The following is a 20217-nucleotide window of genomic DNA, read 5'->3' on the forward strand; positions in this document are numbered from 1 at the left end:
ACAGAGGCAGCCACACTCACATTGGGCCAGCCCTGTGTACAAGGCGAAATGCCAGGAGCAGTTTCCTCAATGTATACACCATCAGTGGCTACTGAGAGGCCACTGGGGCAAAAGGACTGTGGTAAAATGCATGGGTTAACTTCAGGACAAGGGGCCAAAAATGGCTCATTGTTGGTCCATGGAGTGATGCCATCATTTGTCTGGTGAAGAGCTCTGAACACACAGAAGTAGCCAAACACTTGGAGAAATATTAAGGTGCTCACTATATTCTCTTCTCCAGTGTATAAATAACTCACTTTTGGCACCATGTGATCTCAAAGGATGATGTCTAAACTGAATTTTAAAGATACAATTCTTTTGAACAGCACATGAACAGAACTTATGGTGAACCCCAATCTAAAATGAACCAAAATTATCTGTTGACCTCCTAAACTCCCAGAAAGTTGGTTTTCCTTTTACAGTTCTGAAAAAAGCCAACTACTTCCATCTGGAATGCATTCAGCTACAGGGAACAGAAGCCTGATGTCTAGGGTTCCTACAAATTGGAGCTTTTTTTCCTCACGTAACAAGAAGACTGGTAAGCGATGATTGCTGGCAATATAGTTCAGTGGCTTGACCATACTGTCAAGAACTCAGACATGGAGCTCACTTCCACAGTGGATGGATTTTAAGTCTCTCCACTCTGTTTAATACTTCTACTGAAGTACAACTCTATGTAAAGGTAATTTCAGAGACTGGAGAGGTTAAAAAATATTAAAAGTAGTGTTAAAAATAATGAGCATCTATCTTAGGATTTGGAAGTTTTCTCTTAAAAAATGTTTTGCCTTGTACTGCTCCTGGCCCTTGTCATATTTAAAATAGACATTTCTTCTTTGTTCTGTTGTCTCATGTGCTCTAGGGTCAAAATCTTTGTCACTAGTAGAGGCAGTAGAGCAGAGTGGGCAGGGCTCTGGGTCCTGGAACCTCACCAGCCTGTCGGTCTTGGACCATTTTTGACCTACAAAAAGGGCAATGTCATATAGTTCAACTTAATAGGATAATTATCATATTTGGTGACTATTTGTTGAGTACTTATTATTAAGTAACTTTAACAGCTCCCAAGTGACCAAGCTAGGATTCAAGCCTTGTTTAATGTCAGTACCCCTGCTGAGAGGCATGGTGCCATGCTGACACCCTCCCCCCTCCCCCCAATTTTTATTGAATGCTCATCTTCTGGCATCCAGGTAATAAAGCTAAAGATAGACTTTTCCTACTTTTTGAACTTTGCTATACCCCCTCAGAATATATGAGAAAATGCAGCCAGCATCTTCTGGAAGATTAGGAGGGCACATAAGATACCATAGCCACCTCCGGCTGACATTTGAGCCCTGCTTTCCGCACGGTCAAGCCTTTTGGAGGCAGCCAGCGTATGGCTTGTATCAAACTCTATATTTAGGAAGAACAACTGTGAGCTATGACAGGAATTCTCTTTACACTTAGCCTTAACGGTTTAAGTTCCCCTCCAGCCCCGAGCCAGGAGCAGCTCTCAATACTGGGAGAGGCACAGAGCACTCGAGCTATTTCAGCCACATGAAAAGCATCGGAATTGAGATCGCAGCTCAGAGGACACCGGGCACCCCTTCCACCTTACAAGGAGCTTTATATTCTTGCATCTGGCTGCCTGGGACTTTCCTTAGGCAGTAAACAAATACATAAAGCAGGTAAGCAGAAGGACCCAGCTCCCAGCAACTGGGTTTTCTAAAGGAAATTTCCTTGATACCTAACTTGAAGTGACTACTTTTAACTTTGTAGGCTTGTAACCAGTGAGTATAGCTTCCTTGTAAATTCATTTTTCATTGGTGGTATTGCTGATTCTGTTTATAAATTGTGAGGGGTGAGGGTGCTGAAAGAATATTGAACTAGGCAAATACTGAAGGGCAGTTTTCATCGATAGTGGCAATAATAAAATGTCCACAGTCTAGAAATTATAACTGTGACCTTGAAGCTGTGCTGGCCAGGATTAGTCGGTCAGCTGCAGATTGATTGAAGCCCTAAGCCAAGAAATCATCAGAATTTGGGCCAGAGAAAAGCTATAATGCTAATTCTTTGATTCACCAAAATGCAAATTATTGCCAGAGTTTTTATACAGTACAAGTTTAAAATGATTTTCTCCTTTCCCTAAGCACTAGGCTTGGTCTTAATGATAAAGTTCTATCAATGATAGAACCATCTTTTAAAATCTTCACTTTGGTCACAGTATTCCCATACTCAGCAGGGTAGAGGGCAGCACTCACTGTCCCTTTCTATGTGGGCACCAGGTTCTGAAGCATGAGAACACTAAGAGTACCTCTTTCCTCTCAGCATATTAAAGCAGAGTGAATAAGGAGTTAGTTCAGACAGCTGAACATCTTTCTACACCCTTCTCAGGAATTATTTTTAGCTACAGGACAGAAGATAATTCCCTTTGAGGTGGAGCTTTACCCACTTATTCGAACTTTAAAAAGAACAAACAAAGCTCTTATCTCTGAATAGTGATTGATTTTCCTCTGAATCCCTTCTTATTAAATGAGTGATATTACTATTGACAAATTTTTAGTAAGTCAAAGAGTTCTATTTAGAAGTCAGATATTAGGTGCTACCCAATCAAAGACAAGCAGGGATATATCATAGGTGACTCAGCATACAGACCATTAATGGTCCCCACCGACTTAAAGAACTGCCAGGAAAACTCAGCGGTGCTCAGCTGGCAAGCGTTTTCATTATATTATAGGCTTTGTAAAAGTCAGTATATGCCTTGTCAAACTTTCCATGTTTCAAAACTTTAGCCAGAACCGGGAGACATAGTAATTGAGTGCTGTAAAGAGTACCTCTTTGGATGAAAAGCAGTGGCCCTCATGGGAGTGGAGTGTGTATCTAAGGCATAGTTTTCTTTTCTTGGTCCGGGGACGAAGCATGCAGATGAAGAAGGAAGGTGTGTTCCACACTCTACATCCCTGATAGAGGTGACTGCATGGCCAGGGAAACAGGGAACACTGTCTATTTTATTCATCAGTATGCTTTGCCCTGATTTCTCTGAAAATAATGAGGACAGCAGGAACTGCTGCTGAACTGATTTACACAAATGTTATCCAGCCTGTTTGTGAGGAATGAGAGTTGGGATCTGACCAGCTTTCTATAGATGTCTCTTTCAAAGATTGACATGCATGTTAAGAGATTTGTATGCAAATTGGAATATACCAAAATTATACAGGAGACAAGGCCCATCCATTCTTGAGGCTCAGAGGTTCACACAAAAGCAGCAATCCAGTAGTAAGTTAAATCAGTCCATTGAAAATATAAAATTGGTTTTTTAAAAAAATACAGTATAACATTCACTGACTAATTTTAAAAAACATTTCAACTTGCTATTGTCATAACATGAAGAAATTTTCTAATCTCTGTTTCAAACTGATATACAATAACTTTTTGGACAAGTTCCCAAGTGATATTAGTTAAACTTTAGTTGTACACACACAGAGAATACCATATGCTGAGATATTAAAGTTCTATGAAAATTATTGCTTTGTATGACTTCTAACAGCTTTTGAGGAATAAAAACATTAAAAATTAAGCCACCGAGCTTTTCTTTTTGGAATTAAGCTGTGTGTCCTAGATCCACAAATTAAAAATCCTTCATTCTTTATGACGCTGCAGGAAAGACAGCAATCTATTTGAAACATATCATAGAGAAAAATGTATCCTTGACTGTTCCATTTGTTGTTGCTTTTTAATTTTGTAACCATATTAAAAATAATTCTACCTAGACCCTTATGCATGGAGGCTATATCTATATGTTACAAAGACATTCAGGTGAAACTTTAAAAAAAGAGTCCTATTGTTTTCATGTATGTGGCTCCAAAAACTATATATTTGGATACCCTGAGTATAGAGGTTTTTAAAAAATATGGAATTGTTTAACTTCACATAATAGAGCCTAAGACTTTGGAGATTTCAAAAAACTTTTTTTCACAGAGTTCTTTTCAGATCTTTTATCTCTACAGGTGTTGGGGAACATACCTATAAAAATTATTACTCTGAACTTAAAGCTGGAGATGAGTACAGCACTCCAAGGTCATTAGCTATGGATGATGGTAATAAACAATAAATATTTGCATCATTCTTTACAGTTCACAAGACCTTTTCAGGAGCATGTATGTCATATGGATTCTTACCACAACCTGTGAAGCAGGTAAAATTTAAAGAAGAGGAAATGCACTTAGAAATATTGAGTGACATTGCCCAGGTTACACAAGATGTGTGGCAAATGCCAACACTGCTTTTTGCATTCTTTTACTCACCAGTGAACACATCACTTACACCAGTTGATAGACCTCAATCAACCTGTTTTACAGTTTGGGCTTAAAACACAGCATGCTTTGAATTCAATGAATTTTTAATTTTTCAGTTGGTCCTGCTGACATTTAATAGGCCAAGCTACAAAAACAGGCCAGAGCTGGGCCATTCCCTTCTCCCCATCTCCAGTAAGTTGCATCCCGCATCCCCTAATGTGCTCTAGTCACTGTGCACTAAATCAGGTCTCACATGCTTAAAGAAAGCAAAAGTCCTTTGGGAAGAAGCACTTCTACATCTTGAGGATTTGATATGGTCATGTGTAAGTCTTCCTTGCCTCCTAGAAAGAAAAGTTTACAGGTGAGGCTTGCTGTCTGCCTGTGTTTACAGAGCCTGGGCTCTGTATGAGGCACCTGGTTGAAAGCACAGGGTAGGGGCACACAGAGCAGGAGATGGGACCTACGTCCTCAGAGCATCTCCTAGGTTGCTGGGCAGAACAGATACTGCACAGCAAGTAGAGAGCATTGCAGCAGTTAAGGAAGTGGTACAGGCCATTTCTTTTTGGGTGTTCAACAAAGAGGAGGCACTCCCAATGAACTATAGCAGCCCTGGCAATTATGAATTCAGATTAAAAGTTCAGTTTCAAACCAAGAACTTCAGAGGCCCGGAACAAAGGTGTTTTATTCCCACAATCTCTTTGCTTTGCTGTTCTTGGCAGAAGGTCAGGAGGGCAGGGAAGGAGATGATAGCACCTTTCAAGTTTCTGATTGTATATCATTAGTATCAGGGGCGAGGCGTCTCACCATTTCTCCTCCTGAATGATTTATCCTGGCGCTCTAGTGTTCCCTCACCCGAGGCATTGGGAAGGAGAGTCTCTTAGTAACTTTGGAAACTGAGACTGAAAGAATATATGGCCAGTGAAAGGGGTGACTGCCCAGTTGAATCATGAGTTAAATTCTAATTTATCAAGACTGAGAATCTGAATGCTGCCACCTCTAACAGTTTCTTACTTGTTTTTTTAGGGATAAGACTGCATGAATATGTCGAAACAGCCAGTTTCCAATGTTAGAGCCATCCAGGTAAGTAGGTATATTTGTATTTTAACAACGGCTCTGCAACTTCTTGCCTGATTGCTTAGTAAGTCATATTTCTGGTGATTGTTCACTCCTAGCTCATGATGAACTTCAAGAAGAAAATAAAGTTCTTCATAAGATTTGTAAGGTACAATTGAGAAAGGATATAAAACCAGTTAGGTACAAGTGAGACAGGAGAAGTAAGCTATTTTTGTTTAATTGTTCTGAATTATAAGACAATCAGTCTATAAGTGAGAATTAAATTATCTTCTAAAAAATGTAGTGTGTATGTTTTTGATATGTTTTTGATGTGTTCATTGATAGAGGATATATTCAATTTTATTTTTAATTTCCAATTGATATGTGCGCAAACAGATGAGTCACAGTTGTTGACTCATCTGTTTGAAATACATCTTTCTTTAAATAATATCCTTTTGTAGTTAAGTGTCCTTCCAGGGCTTGGGTATTTATCTTTTCAAATTCACATGTTATTAGTTCTCCACATGCCCTCCCAGCAAACAAATTCCTTGGTTGTTTAACTGACTTAAGTGTCACCCACAAAAAGGGAAGGAGGAAGCAGGCATTTGGAAACAAAAATACAATTATGAAAATAACTTTCAGTATTTGTTTTTACTCAATACTTAATTTGTTATTTCTCTTAAGGGCTCTGTATTTGACTCTCAACGGGCTTCCACCCTGAAACTCTGGGCACAATGCTTTATTGTAAAATTCCATCTTTCCATCAACATGGAGCCTGTCTGTGCTTTCTCCAAAGGAACTTTTTTCTTGGACTTTCCTGAATACTGCAGGTCATGTGGCAGTTCCTGAATATTTTAGGCCTAATGTACCATCACAACAGAAACACAATCATAAATGGTTGACTGTATTGTGGAGGGCTGTGCTTGTGGCCAGGTTGTAAACACGTCATCAAGGGGTTTAGAAATCCTAGCAAACACCACTGATAGAAGTAGGTGGAGGGACAGATCTTTCCTTGTCACGACTAATACAGATCCTTAAATTGAAGAGGTTCTTAAGTGGCAGGATGTACAACAACCTCTGGAAACATGTCATTGAACAAACCACCAAGGAAGGGCCTATGCATTTGGCAAGATTCCACTCTGCATTGTCATATCCAGTCCTCTCTGGTGTCTACCTAGTGAGCCTCTGACTTCCATGACAGTGGTAGTGGAATTATATTTGTATCCCAGACCTGTGGACATCCTTGAGCCTTTGAATCTTCTCTTTTACCCAGTGTAGAAGCAGTTAGTAGCATGGGCTCTGAAACTATATTACTAGGGTCCTTAATCCATCCTGGACTGGTGTAAGATCATGGGAAAATTACTCTCCCTAATTGACCTCTCTGCGCCTCTATTTCCACATCTGTAAAATGGAGAAAAAATAACAGTATTCACTTCCTAGGGCTACATGTATAAAATGCTTAAAACGGCATAGTAGGCCGGGCGCAGTGGTTCATGCCTGTAATCCCAGCACTTTGGGAGGCTGAGGTGGGCGGATCACGAGGTCAGGAGATCAAGACCATCCTGGCTAACACAGTGAAACCCTGTCTCTACTAAAAATACAAAAAATTAGCCAGGCATTGTGGCACATACCTGTAGTCCCAGCTACTCAGGAGGCTGAGGCAGGAGAATCGCTTGAACCTGGGAGGCGGAGGTTGCTGTGAGCCGAGATTGTGCCACTGCACTCCAGCCTGGGCAACAGAGTGAGATTCCATCTAAAAAAAAAAGGAAAAAACAAAAAACAACATAGTAAGCACACATTGAGTGTCAACCATTATTAGAATTATTATCATCATTCAGGAATACTTTATGTCAAAGTTGTGAGAAGTAATATCTTTTAATCACTGAATTTGAACCTCTGGAAGTGCTAAACATAAAAATTCCTTTTTATTTTTTTAGGACACAAAAACAGTCTTCTCTCGGGCTGCCTTTTTTCCCTCTTACTTTTAAAACGGAAAGTGTGTTAGTTTTTCTTCCTTAATGGTCCCTGGCCTCCCTCAAATCCACAATGAAAATTCACTAGCATTTTATTTACTAATTTTGACCTTGATATATTTTTAGATTGTAATATTTTAAAAGCTGTGACTGACTGTTCTCAGTAGCCGTTATTATATCGCATTACAAAAGATCCATCCATTCTGCCAACAAAGGCAATACAGTGGTTCCTTATAGATGTGGTATTGCCTCTTTCGATATATTTTATGCCACACAAAAGGCCCAATTTAATGCACCTTCAAATGAAATATTATTTCTTGTGGGTAAATAGGATCAGCACTATCTGATATTTTCCTATTATCTTTGCATTAACCTTAAGTAGGGTACATGAAATAAAATATGAACATGGTTACACCATACACAATGGTTTATAGTACGGACATTATCTAGGTTAGTCTTGTCTGGAACAAATAGAAGCCCTGATTAATAAGGGACTCTCCTCACTGTAAATACCATTTAAAGCTCTGAAATGTTCTACTCCATATCTTCTAGTCACTTATTTTTATTAGGATTTTATCTCCAATTCAGTTCATTTGTTATTTCCTGAGTGCATAATATGTGCCAGGCACTGTGCTAAGTGTAGGGTATACACAAAGATGAATTGATCCCTGATCCATGTGTTTGAGGCGCTCAAGGTCTCCAGTACTTACTAGATGCAAGACTTTGGGAAAGTTATTTAGCCTCTTTGTGCCTCAGTGTCCTCATCTATCAAGAGAAGAATTAGTAAAGTCTTTATCTCATAGGATTACTATGAAGTTTAAATGAATTTAATGCTTGTCAATACTCAGCTCAGTGCCTGGTTCACCATAATTGCTTAATAAATATTAGCTATTATCATCATTCACCACCATCATCTCCTTCAACAGCTCCCAAACTATGTTCCTTGGCATACTAGTTTTATGGGATGTTGTTATAGATTAGAGACTAATATGGTTAATGTTTGAAAATTTTTCTCAGAGTCCATAACTTGCTAATGGCATCAAGTTATTCTAAGAGGGCAGAAGCATATGCAATGTTTTCTAAACATATTGGACCTTTTCAGTGACTATCTTACAAGATAGTGTTTTGCAGTGCAAACTTCCAGAAACAATGACTTAGATTTCTAGTGTGTCTGGCTTGGGTGAATTTAAGTTACTTTTGACCATAGTTTGAACAGTCAGGCATTTCAGGAGTGAATTAATACACCTCCAGACAACATGGAGTCAAACAGTTACAAATCTCTGCAATGTTAGTTCACCTTTAGTCCACCTTTCTGTAAAATGGGGGCAATCATACTACTTAATAGGGTTATTATAATGAATAGACAAAATAATCTATGGCAAGTGCCTGGTTTATAGTATGTAAATTCCTTCAGAGATGGGCCTTCTAACTATCCAAATAATGCATGGAATGGCCTTGGCTTTGTCTTCAACTTATTCCATCTCCTCCGTGCACCAGAATAAGAGGGAGGCCAGAACTAGAACCACCCTTACAGGAGGTAGACAGTAGTCTTTCACATCCACACTGAAGAAGAGATGACTTTTGAGTTGTAAAGGGATTCTAATCCTACACTTCTCTTTAGTTGTATTAGTTAAATCTCTGCCAGGGGCATAAAAATATCCTGAAAGAATCAGTTGATTCTTTCTTAGCCTGGAGAGGCCTTTGTCCCCTAAGCAGCTGATAAAGTTCTATGCCAGAGGTTGACAAATCTTTTACATAAAGGACCAGATAATAAATATTTTAGGCTTTGTGAGTTGTTTGGTCTGTTCCCGCTACTGAGCTCTGCTGTTGTACCACAAAAGCAGCCATAGGCAGTACGTAAATGAATGACTGTGGCTATGTCCCAGTGAAACTTTATTTACAAAATCAGGTGGTGGACTGGATTTGGCCTGTGGGCTATAGATTGCCAACTCCGGTTCTGGTCTCTCCAGGCTGCTTCTTACAACCCCACTGTTGGTGGGAATTGAGCTGCAACCAAGGTAACATCAGCACACTCTGCATATTGGGTCCTGTCCTCAAATGAAAGAATTTGACATGACAGGTGGTGGGGAAAGCTAGAACTGCTGGAACCTAATCCCATCAGCGATCTGTTTGGTGACTCTAATGAGACCAAGTGACACCAGCCACTGGCAGCACCTGCCTGTCTTTCTTTCTCCTGAACACATCCACTTTGGGAACCACCACAGGCCTCCTTAGGGCCCCAATTCACACAGAGCCAATCTTCTCTGGATTGTCACTGATCCTTTCTCTCCACCGTTAATGAAAGTAAGCTGAGTATTACTTGTCCTCTCCCATGAGATCTGAGAACTTCATGGCTAACAAAAAAGAGTCCTGTGCCCCAGTCTTAGCTCTACTGTGTAAATTCACACCCCTGGTCCTTGTGATCTTCAAAGGGAGAGGCTTCAGTTAAATGACTTCTAAGTCTCTGTCCAGCTTGTAAGTCTGTGAACTTCTTGAGAATAACTTCTAAGGTTTATTATCAGGATGACAATAATAGTTTCAGTTTATTCAAGGTTTACCATATACCTGGCCCAGTGCAGTGGGATTTCTATGGATCATAATATTAGGTTTAGAAAAGTGAAGTAACTCCCCCAGGATTATACAATTTGTAAGTAGGATAGTCAAGCCCTAACATCAGTTATTCAGTCTGATCCCAAAGCTTGTGTTTGGAACCACTCTGCAATGCTGTCTTTACTTACTGTCCCCACCATTGGCACAGAGAGTAAGGCTGGAGGAGTGGGTGTGGACCATCTTAAGGATAATCATAAGCACCAAGGCTACTTGAGAGGCAATTACCGTTTTATGGATGCTTGCTGGGTGCCTCCCTTTTAAAGAACTCAATATTTAGAAACACTGTCGGCATTTCAGTGAAGAAGATAGTCTACACTGATTAAAGTCACCTTAAGAGTAAGTTGCCTTGGAGTTAAAAGTACAAAGTAAAGAGACGCAATGATAAACATGGTCCTGAAATTCAAACAACCATGGCTAAATCAACTTAAGCCGTTTGTAAAACTAAATCTAACTTATGATACATTTGAAAAAAATTATATGAGTCCTACATCATTAGTGAGTATGTGGCGTCTTAGCATGGGAAGTTTTCTGTTGCTACCCAATCTATGTGTAGAAGAGAAAGAGAATATTCTGACGCTCCATGTTTCAGTACTTCTTTCCTTCCCCACTAGTTGTCATTGTTCTTCCACTCTTCTTCATCTAGGGCATAATGTGGAAGAAGAAAGCAGTTTCCATGAAAGATGAAAATATTTACAGATAGGCATTAAAGACTCTAAGTGTTTCCTGTGTAGGATTTCCAGTTTAAAAATGATTCCAAATATATGACAATCATTGGTATAGAGGAATAGACTATCACCATCCATTGTTAATCTGATAGATTAAAGCTAAAATCATAATGATCATACATGCCTTCTTTCAATATTTTATTTAAATTTAAAACATTAAAAATTAACTTTCATTTGCCATTTGTTTTAATGTAGAGACAAGCCCTTTTCTTTGATCATAGATCTACTGTTTCTTACATAAACCACTATAATACATTGTTTATGATTTCCAATGCTGGTTTCTTTTAAGTGTATTAAGAACTGGAATGTAGGAGTCTTACTCTCAAGTGGGTTCAGTATTACCTCCAGCTAATGACCATTGCGGCTCTGCCTAGCTCTATATTTGTGACATGAGGCAAAGCAGTCATACACTTGCAAAAATATGTCATGTTTTTTTATATTGACATCCAAAAGCACTTCAGAAATACAACCTGCCCCCGACCAATTGTGCACATTATCTTAATAGCTGTACAGTACATTCTTGAAATCTGCCTTTCTCTGGATGATGAGATTACAGTTGAGTCATTCAGGAAATTATTGAAGAGAACAAAAAAGTGTTGAGAACAGAGCAAAAATAAAAACATTTTCAATGTGAAACATCATGGGTGAAGAACACTGGCAAAGTAGAAGTTTCTCAAAATTGTGTTATGTGGGAAAGTTTTCCGTGTTTTGAATCCACTCCACATTTCAAGAATCCCTAAGCAGTTATGCATTCCAGTGATAAAGAATTTTATTTTAAAATAAGTTGACTATATTTTAGTAGGTAGATATGTATGTGTCTCTCATTTTATATTAATATATCAAACAAGAATCTCATTTTCTAATCTGTTATGAAAAAACAAACCTCTTTCTGAAGTCTTCTGTAAAGATGCTATAAATCTCAAAATGTCATATCTTGCTCCGTTCAGAGAACGACTAAGACTGTGAGAATAGGAAGAGCAGAAAGAAAAATAATGCAAAATGCAACCCTGTAGAATTTCCTCTGCCCATACTACAGAAGAATGGCATGGGGGAGGCTATAGATTCTGGCACGAGCTGCTGGAATCCTTTGAAAAGTAAAGATCGAATCAGTATGGGGTCATCTGAAACAAATAATGCATTGGGAGGAAACTCCAGAAGCCTCTGAACTGTTCAGAAAACTCACAGTGGGTTCAGAAAAGGAGAGACAGAGTGGGACAAAAAGAGAGGGGGAGATAAGAGAACAATGACTGTGGAAAGCAAAGTTCAATAGGAATTGTCAGTACCCAGCCGGCTGGCAGCTATCAGAATCCAACCCACTGGGAAAGAAGATGTCATTCCATTGTAAGCCACACAGAAAGGGGTGTGGAGGAAATATTGTTTCCAGAATCCTCTGGGCTTAAAGCCCGGAGCCAAGCAAAGAGAACAATACAAATAATTAAGGGAGTAGTGGAATTAACTTACAGGGAATTCTTTCTACTTTTCTTCACCTAGTGAGATCAAGTGTAGTATTAATTTCACATCAGATAGGTCTTCTATCAGGGAACTGTATCCTATTCTGGCAAAAGATGATCTAGTGGATTTTTTTTCCATTCCCAACTTGGAGGATGTAACAAATTATATATCGCTTGGGAAAGTGATGCACCAGGTCTGCTGCATCAGGGGCGTATTTTTAAATCTCTAAAATGAATAAACCTCAAGGAGGGAAAAGAAATACAAAAGATTGCATTACAAAAGGAAAAAAAGAGACTGCTTCCTTTGCATTTACATAGAATCTGTGGGGAGAAGGAAGCTTAACCTGATATCAACTCTAGCTCATTGATGTTAAACATTTCTGTTTGTTTATTCTTTCATAAAAGTTTAGCTTGTATTTTAAGCCTATTTTTAGTAGCAAATACCATACTCAATTTGTAGGTAGAAAAATTAGTCGCTGAGAAAGTATTTCATTTGTGTTTAAACACAGAGTAAGTCAGTGAAAGAGACAAAATATGACCCAATTTTCTGGCCAATGGAATAAAAACCGAGAGCTACAGATCTACATATTTTCATCAAATTCAAATTATAAGGAATTTTTCTTATGGCTATAATTTATTCTATGACTTGTCACTCAAAGATTACTGCCCTACAATTATACTAATGAAACATCTCTAATCGTCTTGTTAATAGTATAATGCATGCTGCAATTGACAAAGCATGCCTCTTATAATCCCTTATTGGTGCACATTATGATTGAATGTTCGACATATTTTCAGGCTGCTTTGGTTCCTGTCAATATCTGCTGTCAAAAAAAAAAAAAAAAAACTCCATTTAGGTTTTTCTGATTTCTTGAGTGATGCTTTTAAAGAAGAAAAAGTGTCAAGTCGGTGAGTTAATGGCTCATTTTTCAATGTGGCTTTTCTTGGTATCTATTATGAAATTATCCATTTTATGTGCCCCTTTTCAAAGGCCACTCAAAGGGTAAGTCTCCAATATCAGAGCTGCTTTAGAGAATTTTAGAGCTGGTGAGAGTTATTTTTGGCCACGTGAAAAGAGACGGGTTTGAGAGAGTGAGAAGGTCTGTCCCTAAAGTCAGGCAGCTTCCATTTGGAATCTTGCCTTTTCCTGGAACTATATGTATGACCTTGAGGGAATTAGCCTCTCCGAGGATTCATTTCTTCATCAGTAAAATGAAGATGATAATACTAACCTCAAAAGTTTGTTGTGAGGATGCAGGTATTTAAACCCTCCACCTCTGCCTGCTTTGCACTGTAGATATTCTTACAGTACTTCATTTGAAGGAAGGAAGGGTTCCCTGGTTAAGACGTTTGAAAACCATTGGCACAGCCTAACATTCATATTACAAATGGGGACAATGAGACCCAGAGCAATTGTTACGTTTTCAAGCACAGATAACTTGTGGCAACTGCTAGCATTAGGCTCTTTTCACTACTGTAAGCCACCCATGAAACATGTAGAGGCCACATGGGGGCGCATCACTAAAATTAATCTCCAAACAGGAAAAGTAGTCATCTCATAACATGCCCTTCACAATATTATATTATTCTGGATGACCTTTACATGTCCCCTTACTAAAAACTACAATCTACTATAGAGCATATATACTTGATTAAATGAGTTAATTTAGCAATCAAGTCTTTCAGAAACAATATGATAACTTGAGCTCACCATTAGGAAGATGCCCCCTGTAGATGCTTAATAAATGGGTTGGGGTAGGGACAATTTAACTAAACTTTTAACTGGTTAACTTTTTCCCCAAATAATCTCTATATTGATTTTTCCTCTCTTTCATCCAAACTGTAGTGATGGAAATAGTCTATTGGTCCAATATGGATTATCTTCTGTATTATTTACACTGTCTTGGTCTTCTTTATTCAGGCCCCTATGATATTTCATCCAATCTAAGATGCTGTCAATTGTAAAATACCATTATTTTACATCCTGCCAAAATAAAGCAAATGTGCCAACTAAAATTGTAGGACACTGCTGGTTGTAAGACACATTCTGACCAGAGATATTAAAAGAGATGCATCTTGGAATTCATGGAGTATGGCTCCATATTTGCCACCACATAAGACAAGTCTTTCTCCTCTCTTATGCTCCCTCCTCCTCCCACTCTAGGCCACCTGGTATTTCCTTGCACGTAAGAATAGCATAGAAAGCTCAGCCTTAGGTTTTTAAAATGCTTTTCTCTAAAGTTGTGCTGGGTTTATATTTTAACATATGTGGTACATACTGATTAAAAATACTCCTTGGTTTGTTGGTACTAGGAATGGCTCCACAATGATGTACCTCTCTGGTTACTTTCCACGAATACTTTGGATCTATTTCTTTCTGTGGTATCAGCATTATTCTAGTAAGGATGGGGTGTTTTAAAGCTCCTGGGTAGAAAAGTCACCTCCTGCTCCTGAAGGGAGCACAACACAGACCTGCCATGTTGCATGAACATGGACACTGGATGCTTCCTGTTTCATAGGGTTAATCATTGCCCTGGCAACAGAGCTTGTACCAGGCAGTTCCAAATGGGACTTACCACACTTCCTAATAACTTCCTTTGGTGTGGTGCCAAAATCATACAATCCATGTCATAAGATAAAAAAAATATTTTGCTCCTTTTGTTCAGGCATCATTTACATGCATAACATCAAAACGAAATTTCAACTTTCAAGCCCACATATCCAATTACTCATAAGGCAACACTTTATCTTCAGTGGAAAAATATTGTATTCTACTTTAAAATAGTATTTGATGGTTGTTTTATGTGAGTGATAATACTGGTTGAAGACATTTTTGATCTGCATTACATATTTTCACCATTTGACATCAAATAAGTATGGGCAAAATTCAAATTTACACATTATCTCACCAAGTTCAAATTACAGTGTCAATATATCCCTACCTAATTCAATGTTTAGAGGATGTCATGAAGGTATTTTATGTTTACCACTGATGGAGATTAGTATGTTATCAACATGAAAGAGAAGAGTCAATGAGTGGTGATACAAAGGGAACTTGGCCAAGTACCCTCTTTACTCCTTACTGACTCATACAAGTACATGTTGGGAAGAAGGTAGAAGAGTGTCAATTTCAGAGACTAAGGCAATAAAGTGCAGGACATTATGGAAAGGAGGAGGTAGCTTAGGACGTGTAAATGTCTCCCCTCCCATGTGGAAAATTTGAAGGACTGGAAGGAGGGCTAAGGTGTGGGATGACTTATGCAGATGCTCTTTCCTCCTTGCCTGTCATTATATGTTCCCTCTTTATCCTCGAGAGAGAAAAATAATATGCACCTCAGGAGGGCAACAGCCAGAACAAACTGTCTTCCAATTCTTCCATCCAACAAGAAATTGTAAAATCACTGCACAGACCTAAGCATGTGTAATAAATGAAATCTGTAATAAATGTAATCTGTAATAAATGGAAGTCAAATTTTCCTTTGCATATTTTTATGCTGTCATTACAGCAATTTTCCTGAGATAAAAAGCTTTGAAGATGTACTTTTCAGATGCATTTTTCTTCACAATGATTACTGTCTCAGAATGTCATTGCAATTCTTACTTTTCTTGAGCTAAACTTACCCCATTTTCTCTTTTAGGCAAATATCAATATTCCAATGGGAGCCTTTCGACCAGGAGCAGGTCAACCCCCCAGAAGAAAAGAATGTACTCCTGAAGTGGAGGAGGTGAGGAAACCTCAGCTCTAAGAACACAGCAATGTTTTTCCTTTCTAAAATCTTCACTAGAGGGGGCAGAGGCAAGGCAAGGGCTAGCTCTCCAGGACAAAGGAGGGGGCAAATGACTGTGTGTCAAGGAATCACATACAGTATGTACGTTTCTTTAGTTGTCTTACTTAATCAGCCCTGAAACGCACTGCCTCCTCCCTTCCCTTCAGCCAAATTTAAGTACTGTACCTGGCACCATTATTTGAAGGTACTGAGTTTAACTTCCAGTCTGTTGATTGACTGATTATTTGATTGATTGATTGATTGTGTGTACGTGTGTGTGTGTGTGCACATGTGTGTGGTGGGGAGGATAAAGCCTCTGATAAGTTTTTGGTCTAGCAGTAGTCACTAGATTGGTAAGTTTTCACTTGGGATCATTTATCCAACTGAGCAGGATGTAATAATATTTAGTAGAGCTTCTGATAAGTGGGAATGCAGGAAGTAAGCACATTAAATTATTTGGGGATTCAAATAAACAACAAACAAACAAAAACTCAATCTCTAAATGTTTCCTTTGAAAAGGGTACTTTGCAAGGGAGTCTATCAAGCCTCCATTTCTGTAGTTTACCTCTTTCTAATTCTTTACTTCTCCCCCAAATTCAAGTACCCGGTCTGCTAAATTGGAGGCTACAATTAATAATGAATGCCATAAAAAGGGAAGAGTTTCTTCTTCAGATGTTTTTATTTCTTACCCAGTTGTAACTTTTCTGCTGAAACCTGGAAGGTCTGATTCTGAAAAAAGATAGTGAAGGTTTTGGAACATTTTATTAGCACAAGACATGGAAAATGGAATCAAATAAAGCCACAAGGCACAGCAAAATGTATTTCATCTTTTTAAAAAGGTAAAAAGGCTTTTAAACTTTACCAAGTGACATTTTTGGTATTTGTCCCAAAAGAATATCTATTACCATTTCAAAGGTTCCTAATAAAACTTTGTTCTGCCTGTAACCTTTTTTTCCTGTGAATATTCCTGATGTGGTCCTAAATTAGTGGTTCCAGTCTCCTATCAGTAGAAAGATAATTTTTGAAAGGAAGAGATGGAGTATTTGAGTGATATCATCAAGTGCCGAAATTGCAGCCACTAAGTCACTCTTGATGAATACAAATTTTGAACATACCAGTTGGAAAGACCTGGCCTTACTCTGCTTTTATGGTTACATAATCTCAAGTTCTGGTGCTGTTAACTTTGCCATCAAGTTTACTCATGATCATAAGGTCTCCATCTGGGACTTGGGCCAAGCATTTCAGAGTCTGCGTCTGCAAAATAGGATCCCCTCCATTCCTCAGAGGGTCACTGTGAGGGAAGAGGCATGATATAATGGACATAGCATAGCTTAGTAGGTATTCCATAAACTATTTTTTATCACTTGATATAATTATCCAATTTTCATGAAGCACTCCTGGGCCTATTGTTTTTGCATGTTGTGAGGAAAAGGCATGGGGAGGTAGAAGGGATGGCAGTGGAATTCCTCTATACTTTCATTTATCTGTAATTATATTTTTCTTTGCTTCCTGTGCTTCCTCTTAAACTGTGTCTGTCACTACCATGGCAATCAGTCGGAAGGTAGTTTGACCCACTTTTCTCACTAAATTGACTGATGTAACAGCTGTTTTGGTGGCTCACATTTCATTTTCCACCTGTGGTACAGATGGCCCCTGGTTCTTCTTTGTACAACTGGTACTTTCCTCCACACAAATGTCTCAGGGGACTGGGGAAGCACTTTGCTCTCTCTTGCCTTGTATCTAATCTGATGGTTGCAGTGCATTCTAAAATAGATAAGAACTGATACAGCTTGGTTTGTGAACACCTACTTTATAATTAATCACATATACAAATGGCCAACTAGTATTTTTCATAGGATGGAGGGAGTGATGTATTCACAAAGATACAAAGACCCCAGGGATGTTTCTTTTTTCTTTTTGCCTTTCTTCCTTTTTTTTTTGGAGCAACTTACTGCCCAACAGATGGAGTGTGTTTCTTGAACTGTACCATACCTTTCTCATAGGGCTCATTGGGCAGGAGGGTGGAGCTAGGGATGGTATTTCTTTACCATAAAAGCAGAAATAAACTCTCAGGATTTGTGGAGTCTTGGGGAGGGAGTGGGATCTAATGATTCAGTCTCTGGCCTGGACCTCAGATTAAGTTTCTTACGAAGACAACATTGTGAGGGGAGTAGTTAGACAGCTTGGCTTAGCCACAGGGTGGGTTAAACAGGATTTTGTCAATTAGCTTCAGGCCCCAGTCACATTTTAAGGCATAGTTTGAAAGGGAAAATAAAATGTGGATTTGAAACAACATATACATCCACATTTATTATCATTATCTAGTTTGCAAACTTGGAATTGCTTAATTTTGTAGACTTAAAATTGTTCATTGCCTAGCCTTGCATGAGGATAATTACTGTATAGAGATCACAACATACCATCTCTGAACAGAACAGATCACCTCTATCACATTCAGTAGGTTCCTCATCTAAACTCAGAAGGATTTTTGATCTTGACACCCTCTCAGATGTGAAGAGGATGTTCCCCAGCAGGAAGCCAGAATGAATCTTTGGCTGTCTGCCAAGGCCTGTGAGCACTGACCCTGTCTTTGGCCCACCTATACTTCTGGTAAGACCTTTGCTCTGCTCACAGAGCTGGAGTACACCTACCTGCTTGGCCCAGCCATAGATGGGCACGTGCCCAACACTGAGGCCTTACAGCCAAACCTTAATAAACAGGGCTGGTCTTTTGCGTAAGACAATCAGCTGCTTGCTTGAAGTGATTTGAAGGGTATTGACAAGCCTCTACTAAGCTTCCCAACTCTCTCTTTTGACGGAAACACTATCATCATTAAGCCACAAAATAGCATGTTGGGATTTTGTGTTAATTATTTCCCTCTCCACCTGGCTCCTTTACAAGATGCAAACATTTAATTCTGGTCTAGCCGCTTCCTAGCTGTGTGGCCTTGGGGAAAGTTTCTTAGCCCTTCTGTGCCTGAGTCTCCTCAACTGTAAGACAGGGATGATAATAGTACCAGGTTTATATAGTTGAGGTGAGGATTAAATGAGTTAGTACATGTAACTTAGAACAGTTAACAGTGTGCCGTTATTACTAAATCTTTGGTGTTTGAGCATGAATAAGCAGGTCAGATTGTATTGTCCCACACAGGAGAGTTTAGGAAAAACTCAGTAGGATATCTGGCAATAATGAGGGAGATGAAGGTGTATCACTTGAATATGGTTCACTATTTTGCCAAGTTTTACAAATACTCTGTGACCCCCAATGGAAACATTTCCTTCACAACAGCCATTCCTGAAACTGAGAATGCTGCTGTAGCTGGTAAGGCTTCTTTTACACTCTCTTTATCTAAGCCAAAGAATGTCTTTCATGTCCCTTCTTCATTCAAATATCCACTTACAAAATTAAAAAAGGACTTAATTAGTAGCTAAATGGGGCCATCTGGAACCCTGTTTGTTTATGCCTTAACTTACTATAATTCTTACAATTACAAATCCACAAAATAAATGGAATCTGATTCCTGTTATGTTTTTAAAAGATGAGAGAAGTTTCATTTAAGAAAATGCACCATTAACCCCCTTCTTCCTGAGTCAATATCATGTCTAATTACTAAATATATTGAATTATAATTTCTCATTATATGTGACTTTACCAAATCAAGTGGTAAAAGTCTTACACTGATAAATAAAAAAACACAATGCATTGAAGTTTTAATAACTTGAGAGGAAGGTACCTATTAAATATTGTTATTAATCTGCATATGTTCACTTCAAAATTTCTGCATATAAACATGTAAGTACAGACATTGGCTTTAATGTGTTAAATGTGCCAATATAGAACATTTTGATGTTACAAAGTTAGTAAATGTGACTTATCCAGGAACTTAACAGAAGGAATTGGAAACATTTTTCTCTTTCATGCTTCTTTATTAAGATCTACCCACCTAACAGCCGTGGGAACATTTATAAGTGAGGAAACATTTTTCATTTCACCACTACACGTATATAAAACACACACACACACACACACACACACACACACAGCACTTTATAGCCTTGTTAAAAAATTCCTTCTGAAAGCATAGCAAAGAACATTTTGGAATATCTAGTCCTCCAAGTGGATGCTTTACGGTTTTAATTATTGCTTCTAAATCTACATTTATAAGTGATAAATTTGTATGCATGACAAAAACAAAACAAAACAAAACAAAAAAACAGCTGATTCTAGGGCTCTGTACACTGACCCAGGGAAACAGTATTTTCCAGATATTTACAGCAGGTATAGTCTACATTGAAATACTTTATCATTTTGTTTGGGCGAAACGTTAGCTA

The 20217-nt window shown here is 38.5% G+C and overlaps 1 protein-coding gene across 3 annotated transcripts in view; it reads left to right on the top strand.

The window, feature by feature from the left end:
* The first annotated feature begins 1336 nt into the window (after positions 1-1336).
* Positions 1337-20217, top strand: part of SMPX (small muscle protein X-linked) — a 51594-nt gene continuing 32713 nt past the window's right edge. For 2 of the 3 annotated variants that reach the window (XM_033201517.1, XM_033201518.1), the window contains exons 1-3: positions 1337-1700; positions 5331-5387; positions 15758-15844. In XM_033201517.1, the coding sequence (XP_033057408.1) occupies positions 5343-5387; positions 15758-15844 (132 nt within the window). In that variant the 5' untranslated portion in view covers positions 1337-1700; positions 5331-5342. Of the gene's footprint in view, positions 1701-4145; positions 4208-5330; positions 5388-15757; positions 15845-20217 lie in introns of all 3 variants that reach the window. The other variant, XM_033201519.1, reaches the window with a different exon arrangement.

The sequence above is a fragment of the Trachypithecus francoisi genome, unplaced genomic scaffold (assembly GCF_009764315.1).
Source record: "Trachypithecus francoisi isolate TF-2019V2 unplaced genomic scaffold, Tfra_2.0 Lachesis_group6, whole genome shotgun sequence".
Taxonomy (NCBI): domain Eukaryota; kingdom Metazoa; phylum Chordata; class Mammalia; order Primates; family Cercopithecidae; genus Trachypithecus; species Trachypithecus francoisi.